This window comes from Capricornis sumatraensis, chromosome 4 (genome assembly GCF_032405125.1).
Source record: "Capricornis sumatraensis isolate serow.1 chromosome 4, serow.2, whole genome shotgun sequence".
Lineage (NCBI taxonomy): Eukaryota > Metazoa > Chordata > Mammalia > Artiodactyla > Bovidae > Capricornis > Capricornis sumatraensis.
Window position 1 is genome coordinate 123,792,809 of NC_091072.1, and position 12,970 is coordinate 123,805,778.

Consider the following 12,970-nt stretch of genomic DNA (forward strand, 5'->3'; position numbering starts at 1 on the left):
CCCATGGACAGAGGGGCCTAGCAGGCTACAGTCCATTGGGTCACAAAAAGTCAGACATGATTGAGCAAGTAAACACACACACACACACACACACACACACACTCATCACTTTATGCCTTCCCAGCCAGAAACACCCACATGCTTACAGACCTCTCTTTCCTCTCCCTGGAATGCTGCATTCCCTTTCTGGCCCAGAATTGACATCTCCCTGTCTCAAGTTTCCTGAAGTCCTCCGTGCCTGACCTGTAAGTCCCGGTGAATACAGCCAGCCTTTCCACAAAGCCTTCCCAGATCCTGCAGTCCAAATTAATCCCTTCAGTCTTCTCATGGCTGTGATTTCTCCCCTTTACAATGCATGCAGTTTCCTTGTAACTTAATACCCTTTTTTGACTTCCCAGCAGATACTAACTGCTTGGGGCAGGCTTTATCCCTCCAGCTGGCGTAATACCTGGCAAAGAGGAGGCACTTGGAAAATGTTTGTTGAAGGGAGTGATACATGTAGTTACTGAACAAGATGACATTGACAAATTGACTTGCAGTGTTTGGCTGGTCTGGACATATATTAGCTGATGACAGTCACTTTGTTTTTAAGACAGTAGCCTTCTTGCCTCCAGAGACCCCAGCTTAACAAGGATGTAGAATAGGGGTTCAGTGACTGCATAGGGGTTTGGAGCTGGCAGCAGAGTCTCGATGTTAGCACTGACTTTTCAACACCCCTTCTGAGCTTCTGCTCCAAGGGACACTACATTCTTTATATCTGGGCACATCCAGCTGGCACATGCTGCTGTTGCTGCTGTTTGCCAGCAGAGCTAACTGACTACAGTTCAAGAAGCAGGGCTCCAGGTGCCTTCACAGTGTTAGTTTCACTCACCTAACTTGTGATTGCCCTGTTCCAGCTTGGTACCCCCACTACGAACTTGTGAGCCTTACTGTGTCTGAGTTGGCCACAATCAGCTGTGCTGTGGTAGCTGTCCCTCTGGGCCCAGATGCCTGGCCTCATCCCAGGACCTTGTTGCTGGGGAGCTGGGCTCTCTGTTTAACCTTCCAGAGGTCTTGCAGGTAATGCTGAGCTCAGTGCTCTAAGAGGCAGTGGTGTAGAATGAGCAGAACTAGACTTCAGAAGTGAATTGTGTGCAGTTGTAACTTTACAGACTGCGAGTCTGAGCCGGGCCTTGACACTGAGTGAAACCACACTGTCACTGCCTACTTCCCTCATGCATTCTCCTGATGTGGCACGCAAGTTCCTTGTAGATTAAGGGATCAATGAACAGCATGTGGCCTGAACAGCCACTTTAGGTAAGAGCTTTCAGTTCTATACTGCCAATGAAATTCTTTGGCCATGTCCAGGTTTCTCTTGATGTGGATTAGACTAGAATTTTTCTCAATTATGTGACTCGCTATCCATCCAGATGCAGGTATTTAATTGAATTATTTTTTATTTAGATTTTAACTAATAGATATATTGGATTATCTAGTAAAGTTAACATAAAATATCACACATGTAAACCTTAATGTAAAAAGATGATTTCTATAGGTCACACAGGAAAACCTCAGTGATAAGAATCTCCCTTCCTTGCTCTGCAGAGAAAAGGAAGACAGAAGGGCATCAACACCAAGTGGGAACTTTATATATTGGGTTGGCCAAAAAGTTCATTTGGAAAAACCCAAAAAACTTTTGCCAACCCAATATATCATTTTACTTATTATGGCAGTAACATGAGGTAGGGGGTGTAATACTCATTTTAAAAATAACAAAACCAAATCTCAGAACTTAGAGATGACAAAGTTGAGTCTCACTCAGATGGCAAGAGGAGTCTATATTCAAGCCTTGGGTGGTCTAGCTCCATGCATGTGTCATCACCTCTCCTTTATGATTGCAAAGTGTGCTTATTATTTGAGGATATTTATGCCAAAGCCTTTGACTGTGTGGATCACAATAAACTGTGGAAAATTCTGAAAGAGAAGGGAATACCAGACCACCTGACCTGCCTGTTGAGAAATCTGTATGCAGGTCAGGAAGCAACAGTTAGAACTGGACATGGAACAACAGACTGGTTCCAAATAGGAAAAGGAGTGCGTCAAGGCTGTATATTGTCACCCTGCTTGTTTAACTTATATGCAGAGTACATCATGAGAAACGCTGGACTGGAAGAAACACAAGCTGGGATCAAGATTGCCGGGAGAAATATCAATATCCTCAGATATGCAAATGACACCACCCTTATGGCAGAAAGTGAAGAGGAACTAAAAAGCCTCTCGATGTAAGTGAAAGAGGAGAGTGAAAAAGTTGGCTTAAAGCTCAACATTCAGAAAATGAAGATCATGGCATCCGGTCCCATCACTCCATGGGAAATAGATGGGGAAACAGTGGAAACAGTGGATGACTTTATTTTGGGGGGCTCCAAAATCACTGCAGATGGTGACTGCAGCCATGAAATTAAAAGACACTTACTCCTTGGAAGAAAAGTTATGACCAACCTAGATAGCATATTCAAAAGCAGAGACATTACTTTGCAGACTAAGGTCTTCAAGGCTATGGTTTTTCCAGTAGTCATGTATGGATATGAGAGTTGGACTGTGAAGAAGGCTGAGAGCCGAAGAATTGATGCTTTTGAACTGTGGTGTTGGAGAAGACTCTTCAGAGTCCCTTGGACTGCAAGGAGATTCAACCAGTCCATTCTGAAGGAGATCAACCCTGGGATTTCTTTGGAAGGAATGATACTAAAGCTGAAACTCTAGTACTTTGGCCACCTGATGCGAAGAGTTGACTCATTGGAATACTCTGATGCTGGGAGGGATTGGGGGCAGGAGGAGAAGGGGACGACAGAGGATGAGATGGCTCGATGGCATTACTGACTCGATGGATACGAGTCTGAGTGAACTCCAGGAGACGGTGATGGACAGGGAGGCCTGGTGTGCTGCGATTCATGGGGTCGTAAAGAGTCGGACACAACTGAGAGACTGAACTGAACTGAACTGATAGGTATATTTCTCAGAAATCTACTTTCTGCTATTAACTGTTGATTGATTCTTCAACACACCATCGGCTTCAGGTCCTCTGTGATTTGGGTGAAGCTGTTTTCTGTGCCTGAATGTCAAATCTGTTCACTTCTTTTGCAAACTCTTCCTCTCCATGTGAGCTTTTCTTTGAAACTTTCTTTGAACCATACCCCAGTTTTTCCTTCATAATTTTATTTCTTGGATTAAAAAAAATCAAGAGAAATGTACACATTTTAAATAGTGTAATAATACAAATATTTATAAATAGGCATCTATCCCCCACTCCTCTTCCATTTCAGTCCCTTTCTGAAGTAACACAGTGAAAACAAAATTTTAAACTTAAGAAGTGTAATGACCATATTATTCTTTATCCAGAGTCACCAGTTTTTAACCTTTTGCAGCATTTGCTTCATCATCCTTGCTCTCTTTCTCCTTCAATATATAGAAATATTTTTTATTTTCTGAAACATTTGATAGTAGGTTGTGTAATTCATGCTACCTTATACCTTAATAATTTAGTTGTGAGGTGTATTTTCTAAAACCATGGTCATTAGTCACTGTTTCTTTTTAGCTTCTTTCAATCTTAAGTTTGTAACAGTTACCAGTCTTCACTGTCTATTATTTATATTTTTAGATGTAATTAAAATTATATATTATGATGTATATAATGTTATTGTATGTTATCAATGTGATATTTGTTATAATAATGTATACTATGTTGCATAAATATAATATATAAATTATAATACAAATATATAATTAAATTTATATTATGTAATTTATAACATGATTTACATATATAGCATATTATATTAAAATTTATAATATAAATAAAATAATGAAATATATATAAGTACCATAATATAAGAACATCTGAATATAAAATAGGAATTTATAATGTATATAGTACATTTGTAATTGTAATACATGTATGATATTGAAAATATGTTATATGTAATACTATATTATGATAGATTATGAGTTGTATTATAGTCAAGAAAGGTTAAAAATAAAGTTAAGCATGAAAATCTTGCCCCTTTCTTCCTCTCTATCTCCTTCTTTAAAATTACTGTTAAATCTTTAGGATAACCAGAAGTGATTAGTCATATATCAGAAATTGAAGAATAATGTGTTTTCTAATTTACTGTTTCTTTCATTCCTCTAAAAACAAATACATTGCTGTTATGGGTCTCTGAGAAAGTGGTTTTCTAAGGTTTTTATTTTTTCAAAATTTGTAGGTGGCTGGAATTGTTGGCAGAGCTGATGTGTTGGCATGCCTGCTGTTTCTTTTGGCCTTTCTCTCTTATAATAGGTATGTATGGCTAAGAATGCCCTTGTCTATGTTTACAGTCATTCTCTTCCCTAGGAGTTTCTGATCTGTGTGTGTGTGTGTGTGTGTGTTTATGTGTAGCTTCTGAGCTCCTTCCTGAGAGAGGAGGGAAGCTTCTTGGCTGTGATATAACCGTGAGCTTCCTGGAGACTTGGCATAGGAAATTGTCTCTTAGCCAAAGACTAGGCTGTTGTGTTTTCCAGCTATATTCTGAACTATGTCGTAGCCTCTTAAAAGGACTGCCCTCCCAGTGCTGGGAAGATAAGCTCTAGCTTCTTGATTTCTCTTACTGAGAATGGAATTTGAAATTAGCTCTGAGCCAAATTATACTGGATATAGTCCTGTCTTCTATTTAACTATGATTTGTTTAATTTGTCCTTTTCATTTTGGTCTTAGCTTTTTCCCCCCTCTTTATTATACTCATTAAAGGAGCTTAAAGCTTAAAATGACAAGGCCGAATTGAAAGTACTATTTCTCAACTGTGATTTTCTAATTTGTACATCATTTCATCAAAATACAGAAGCTTCTTGCTTTGTGAGACTGAAAAGCAATAAAACAATCTCCCATTATATTGCCCCTTTCCCCACAAGATGATCAGATTCTCATCTGAGTTGTGACATAGGCAAAGGGGTGGGTTAAAAATAGGATGTAATATACAATGGAATATTACTCAGCCATAAAAAGGAAGGCATTTGAGTCAGTTCTGATGAGGTGGATGAATCTAGAACCTATTATACACAGTGAAGTGAGTCAGAAAGAGAAAGATAAATATCATATTCTAACACATATATACAGAATCTGGAAAAATGGTACTGAAGAATTTATTTACAGGGCAACAATGGAGAAACAGACATAGAGAATAGACTTATGAACCTGGGAAGAAGGGAGGAAAGGGTGAGATGAATAGAAAGAGTAACATGGATCAGTTCAGTTCAGTTCAGTCGCTCAGTCGTGTCCGACTCTTTGCAACCCCATGAATCGCAGCGCACCAGGCCTCCCTGTCCATCACCATCTCCCAGAGTTCACTCAGACTCACGTCCATCAAGTCCGTGATGCCATCCAGCCATCTCATCCATTGTCGTCCCCTTCTCCTCCTGCCCCCAATCCCTCCCAGCATCAGAGTCTTTTCCAATGAATCAACTCTTTGCATGAGGTGGCCAAAGTACTAGAGCTTCAGCTTTAGTATCATTCCTTCCAAAGAAATCCCAGGGCTGATCTCCTTCATAATGGACTGGTTGGATCTCCTTGCCCATATGTAAATTAGATAGCCAAGGGGAATTTGCTGTATGGCTCAGGAAACTCAAACAGGGACTCTGTATCAACCTATAGGGATGGGGTTGGGAGGGAGGTGGGAGGCAGGTTCAAAAGGGAGGGGATATATGTATCCCTATGGCTGATTCATGTTGAGGTTTGACAGAAAACAGCAAAAGTCTGTAAAGCAATTATACTTACATTAAAAAAAATTTAAAAAAATCTAAAAAAAAAAAAAAAAATGTAATGGCGGCGGTGACTCAGTGGCTGGCCCAGATAAAGGGGGACAGTGAACCATTGCCCTGCTTCATGGAGTGATGCCTAGTTAAGGATTTATAAACCTTGATCTTTGGGTCAGTTCATTGGCCTATAATCTTACAAAACACAGTGACTGCAAGGAACACAGTTCTAAACCAGTGGTTCTCCGTACGGGAGAAATTTGTCCATGTTGTCCCCAGGGACATTTGCAATGTCTGGAGATATTTTTGCTTACCTGGCAAGTGAGTGGAGACCAAGGATTCTGAAGCCTGTACAACAGCCCTTGTAACAATCATCTTCCCTGAGAATACTTGTTGTAAACCAGCTTAGACCTTGGATCAAGGATGAACTGAATTAAACCTTATAAAGTTTTGGTTTAAGACCAAAACCTTTTCTTAATATAGGACCAAGCTTCTATCCTGGCTTTGTAGCCTCCCACTGCATTTCATGAGTGTGTGCTAAGTAGCTCAGTCATGTCCTATTCTTTGTGACTTCATGGACTGTAGCCTACCAGGCTCCTCTGTCCATGGGATTCTCCTGGCAAGAATACTGGAGTGGGTTGCCATTTCCATCTCCAGGGCATCTTCCTGATCCAAGGATCGAACCCATGTCTCTTGGGTCTCCAGCACTGGCAGAAGGATTCTTTACCACTGTGTTACCTGGGAAGTCCCTCATGGCACTGCTAGTTATATGAGTGTTGTGAAAATATTAAAAATGTAAGCCCAAATTCAACAATTGTTTCCTGTTTGCTCTCGTGTTAGAATAAGATTAACAATCACTTTTGAGTGTGAACTTGACCTCTCAGGTCTTTTCTGTGTGTTGATAAACAGGAATGTGAGTGGGTCTGTAGCCTATCCGTACCTGTGTGATAATAAGCCACATTGCTACAGCTTTCTGTTGTGCAGGTCATTCACACTTTGAGTAATTTAAGCTGTCAACCAGCTTCGGAGAAAAAGCCTGTCTCCTACAAATTTGGAATATAATTTAGGCAGTTGTTCCAAGACATAACAATAACGGTGAGACGTCACAACTGCAGATGTATTGTCCTACCAAGGAGAGGAAACAAATTGGTGTGTCACCTGCAGAAGGAGCTGTGAGGTTTCTTGCTGGGGAGCTGATTCTGTTTTGTAAGGTTAAAAAAGACTTTACAGCAACTGGAAGGTTTTAGAAAATCCCTGCTAGAAATTATGATGAGAAAGAAAAAAAGTTTTCCCTAAATATTCTCACGGAAAACATACTTAAAACTTCAGATTAGAAACTAATACAACATTGTAAATCAGCTATTCTTCAATTAAAAAAAAAAAAAAACCAGATCATCCAGAAGAAAATAAATACTAAAACATCTATATTTTCATCACATTAATGATGATTGTGTTTTGGTATCTATCCAGTGTTTTCTTTGTACAGAAACATATAAAACACCTTCACAAAAATAATAATAATAATGATGATAAACACAGGATGAGGCACAGGGAGGCATTGACCTGCCCCTTGTTACCTTGTTACTTAACAACAGAGCTGTGATCTGAACCCAGGAAACCTGGCTCCAGAGTTCATGCATATGGCTTGTTATTATTCACTTAATACATATTCACCTAAACATCTTTACATGTCACTAAGTATATCTCTCAGAGAAGGCGATGGCACCCCACTCCAGTACTCTTGCCTGGAAAATCCCATGGACAGAGGAGCCTGGTAGGCTGCAGTCCATGGGGTCGCGAAGAGTCGGACACGACTGAGCGACTTCCCTTTCACTTTTCACTTTCATGCACTGGAGAAGGAAATGGCAACCCACTCCAGTGTTCTTGCCTGGAGAATCCCAGGGATGGGGGAGCCTGGTGGGCTGCCGTCTATGGGGTCGCACAGAGTCGGACACGACTGAAGTGACTTAGCAGCAGCAAGTATATCTCTATATACTAGCATTTTAAATGCTTCTTAGTGTTCCTCTGTTACATGCCATATTTTACCATAACTTATATGCTTCTATCTAAGTACCAAATGCAGCATTGTCAGTCATTGACTTTTTCCCACCTTTGCAAATTTTATTCTTAAAGATACCTTTGCTCATCTATTTAGAATAAAATGAAATCTGTGTTGGATCTTACCTTTAAAAGGTGGCATTTCTTAGCAACCCATATTTCTTCTTGGAGTAAAACCATCTCAAATTTATTTTTCAGGAGTGTGGACCAGTGTTGTGTTGGGGAAAGTTTCCCTCCCACAGCTTCTCCCTTCTTCCTGCTGCTTAGTCTGTTTCTGGGGACCTGCGCAATGCTGGTGAAAGAGACGGGCATCACGGTGTTCGGCGTGTGCTTGGTTTATGATCTCTTTTCTTTATCCCACAATCATGATAAACCGTAAGTCATGTCAAAGTTTTGCTGTCAAGCAGTGCGTGATGTGCAAAGAAAAATTACTTAAATCAATAGTTTTCAAATTTTCATTAAACAAATAGAGATACAGCATTCTGTTAAATGTAACCTCATCTTGGGGGTTTTCCTGGTGGCTCAGTAGTAAAGACTCCATCTGCCAACACTGGAGACACAACAAATGCAGGTTCGATCCCTGGGTTGGGAAGATCCCCTGGAGAAGGAAATGGCAACCCGCTCCAGTATTCTTGCCTGGGAGATCCCAAGGACAGAGAAGCCTGGTGGATTGCAGTCCGTGGGGTCACAAAAGAGGCAGACACGACAGAGTGACTAAATAAAAACAAACCTCACCTTAGACCATAATATAGTAAGGCTTATTTCCTTAAGACAGTTGCATTGTATGTGTTCAGACTCTTCACGCACATTGTATGTGTTCAGATTCTTCACGCTTGTGTCATTGAGGATTGTAAAGTTTTTGTGAGCACCAAATTTGGAATTGAAATGTACCTATGCTAATTGCAAGTTTATATCACCAGATTGTTTTGCTTGTATAATACTGAGAAATCTTGATTCACACAGGAGAGTGGTTACAAATGGTAACAGTTTGTTAACAGCTTGCCTGGAATCTCTGCATTCACATAAGTGCTATCCTTCAAAGAACACTGCTAAATTGGAGCCTGTTTACTAGCTTGAGGGGTGGTGTATATACCTAAGTTTTGAATGGGGCAGTGGGGGGCGGCGGGGTTGGGGGGAGGTTTGGAATTCCACAACAGACCAGTCTAAACCATACAGGAATAATTAATTGCATATCATATTCAAGTTAAAGAACAAGTTTATTTAGTAGCCTTTCATTTAACAAATTTAGGCACTTTCATATTGTCCTGTGGGTTATAGATGATAAGAATGACCAAGGCGTTTTAAAAGTTCAAGCACATACTGTAATTTTCTTCCTCAGGATTTACTAACAATTTGACATGCAAACCCCATTTTTCAGTAGTTATAAGGTCCTTACATTTGAACTTTTAATAAATGCAGCTGATTTATTCTCCGGCCTTGTCTGGAAGAATTTTATCTTTAAAAAAAAAATCCTGCCTTTTTATCCCATTCCCTACCTCTTTATACTTCTTGACACAAAGATAAAAGCAGTGCTATTGCATGTCAACAAGCTGAGATGAGTCATTAAATTCTGATCACTTTCCTGCCTGGGCGTACTTGGAGATAATTTAAATAGATTTTAGTACTCTGTTAGCTCTCTGCGAATCGCAGAGGCATGTAAAAGGAAGGAGCCTAGTTATCATTTTGACCCAAGCTTAAACCAGGAAAGCCAGAGGACCTCCCCTTGGCTCGTATGAGTCCTCTGACCCACCGCAGTAATTGCACTGCTGGCCTTCCTGTCGGCTCCGCTGGCTTCCCACTTGCTTCTGCCTCCTTTTTGTGCCTACCTCCTTTGCTCTGTGACAAGTGACTGGAGATCTTCCCCTCTGGGCCTGTCCAAAGATATTTTAAGCTCATATCGACTGAAAAAAAAACACCTGCACAACTTGAAAGTTGAGAATTGTGTTTTATTCGGGACAATTACTAAGGACTTATAACCTCAGAAAGCCCCTCAGGTAGCTGTAAGGAAACTGTTCCATAGCGGTGAGGGAGGAACTAGAATATATGAGTTTTTGCTGCTGGGGGCAAAAAAGAAGGCTATAGTTGAAACTCAAAAGAGTGCTAATCACAAAAAATCAGACATCTCAAGTTAATGATTTAGGGCTTTTCAATATATTGAAAAATGCAAGCGTCTGGGCTTATGAAAATTTTTCCTTTGATATGCATGTCAGCTGTCTAGGGTCAGTAACCCATTTTTCTCCATTCTGAATTCTGAATTCCCTTAGGGTACACCCTGGGGACAGCTTCGGTGGCTGATAACTTGATGGCAGGCAGCATTCTTTTGTCTGTACTCATGCTTGAAGTCTTATCTTCTTTGGTCTTAGGACTCCCCAACTCATGGTTGCTTATAGTCCTTTCTTCTTCATCTGGTCACTATTGAGCTAGGCGTTTTTCAAAGAGGATAATTATCTCTTTTAGTCTTTTAGTGATTTTCTTGACCTACACCATACCAAACTGCTGGAATTTCTATGAAAAAATAATAATTGCTGATATGTAGCTTGGAAGTTACATAGTTCATAGTTTATGGGTTTTTTTTTTTTCTTTTTTTTTAGTAACTTTTATCTCTCACAACAACCAGCATCTCTGCATAGGTGAAGGCGTTCATTCTTTCCTGCATCATTTTATCTACCTGTTTAATGCATTCCCATTTTGTGCCTGGCCACAAATAAGATAGATAAGATTCCTTCCTACAAACGGCAGTGCTAGGGGAAGACAAACATTATGTAAGTAATTACATGAGGACCTGAGTACAGTTGTGAACTTGGTAGCAAGGAACTGAGAACAGGTAACAGGGATTCAGTTTGGTCCAGTCTCTCAGTCGTGTCCGACTCTTTGCGACCCCATGAACCGCAGCACGCCAGGCCTTCCTGTCCATCACCAACTCCCGGAGTTCACTCAGATTCACGTCCATCGAGTCAGTGATGCCATCCAATCATCTCATCCTCTGTCGTCCCCTTCTCCTCCTGCCTTCAAACTTTCCTAGCATCAGGGTCTTTTCAAATGAGTCAGCTCTTCACATCAGGTGGCCAAAGTATTGGAGTTTCAACTTCAACATCAGTCCTTCCAATGAACACCCAGGACTGATCTCCTTTAGGACAGACTGGTTGGATCTCCTTGCAGTCCAAGGAACTCTCAAGAGTTTTCTCCAGCACCACAGTTCAAAAGCATCAGTTCTTCAGTGGTCAGCTTTCTTTATAGTCCAACTCTCACAATCATACATGACTACTAGAAAAAACATAACCTTGACTAGATGAAACTTTATTGACAAAGTAATGTCTCTGCTTTTGAATATTCTATCTAGGTTGGTCTTAACTTTCCTTCCAAGGAGTAAGTGTCTTTTAATTTCATGGCTGCAGTCACCATCTGCAGTGATTTTGGAGCCCCCCCCCAATAAAGTCATCCACTGTTTCCACAGTTTCCCCATCTATTTGCCATGAAGTGATGGGACCAGATGCCATGATCTTCGTTTTCTGAATGTTGAGCTTTAAGCCAACTTTTTCACTTTCCTCTTTCACTTTCATCAAGAGGCTTTTTAGTTCTTCACTTTCTGCCGTAAGGGTGGTGTCATCTGCATATCTGAGGTTACTGATATTTCTCCCGGCAATCTTGATTCCAGCTTGAGCTTCTTTCAGACCAGCGTTTCTCATGATGTACTCTGCATATAAGTTAAATAAGCAGGGTGACAATATACAGCCTTGATTGTACTCCTTTTCCTATTTGGAACCAGTCTGTTATTCCATGTCCAGTTCTAACTGTTGCTTCCTGACCTGCATACAGATTTCTCAAGAGGCAGGTCAGGTGTTCTCGTATTCCATCTCTTTCAGAATTTTCCACAGTTTATTGTGATCCACACAGTCAAAAGCTTTGGCATAGTCAATAAAGCAGAAATAGATGTTTTTCTGGAACTCTCTTGCTTTTTCCGTGATCCAGCGGATGCTGGCAATTTGATCTCTGGTTCCTCTGCCTTTTCTAAACCAGCTTGAACATCTGGAAGTTCACAGTTTATGTATTGCTGAAGCCTGGCTTGCAGAATTTTGAGCATTACTTTACTAGCATGTGAGTTGAGTGCAATTGTGCTATAGTTTGAGCATTCATTGGCATTCCTTTCTTTGGAACTGGAATGAAAACTGACCTTTTCCAGTCCTGTGGCCACTGCTGAGTTTTCCAGATTTGTTGACATATTGAGTGCAGCACTTTCACAGCATCATCTTTCAGGATTTTAAATAGCTCCACTGGAATTTCATCACCTCCACTAGCTTTGTTTGTAGTGATTCTCTCTAAGGCCCACTTGACTTCACATTCCAGGATGTCAGGCTCTAGGTGAATGATCACACCATCGTGATTATCTGAGTCATGAAGATCTTTTTTGTACAGTTCTTCTGTGTAGTCTTGCCACCTCTTCTTAATCTCTTATGCTTCTGTTAGGTCCATACCTTTTCTGTCCTTTATTGAGCCCATCTTTGCATGAAATGTTCCCTTGGTATCTCTAATTTTCTTGAAGAGATCTCTAGTCTTTCCCTTTCTATTGTTTTTCTGTATTTCTTTGCATTGATCACTGAGTTACGCTTTCTTATCTCTCCTTATTATTCTTTGGAACTCTGCACTCAGATGCTGATATTTTTTTCTTTTTGCTTTTGCTTCTCTTCTTCTCACAGCTATTTGTAAGGCCTCCTCAGACAGCCATTTTGCCTTTTTGCATTTTTTTTTCCCCTTGGGAATCGTCTTGATCCCTGTCACCTGTACAGTGTCACAAACCTCCATCCTTAGTTCATCAGGCACTCTATCTATCAGATCTAGTCCCTTAAATCTATTTCTCACTTCCACTGTATAATCATAAGGGATTTGATGTAGGTCTTACCCGAATGGTCTAGTGGTTTTCCCCACTTTCTTCAATTTAAGTCTGAGTTTGGCAATAAGGAGTTCATGATCTGAACCATAGTTAGCTCCCAGTCTTGATTTTTGCTGACTGTATAGAGCTTCTCCATCTTGGCTGCAAAGAATATAATCAGTCTGATTTAGGTATGGCCATCTGGTGATGTTCATGTGTAGAGTCTTCTTTTGGGGATACCTGGTCACTAACAGTATCTCTTGAGTGAAGGCTATGCTCCAGGAA

General features: G+C 40.5%; 1 protein-coding gene across 1 annotated transcript in view; it reads left to right on the forward strand.

The window, feature by feature from the left end:
* The window catches only part of TMTC1 (transmembrane O-mannosyltransferase targeting cadherins 1), a 313,576-nt gene that overhangs the window by 31,668 nt on the left and 268,938 nt on the right, over positions 1 to 12,970 (forward strand). Inside the window, exons 3-4 of the mRNA XM_068971048.1 lie at positions 4,239 to 4,312; positions 8,017 to 8,193. Of these exons, the coding sequence (XP_068827149.1) occupies positions 4,239 to 4,312; positions 8,017 to 8,193 (251 nt within the window). The remainder of the gene's footprint in view (positions 1 to 4,238; positions 4,313 to 8,016; positions 8,194 to 12,970) is intronic.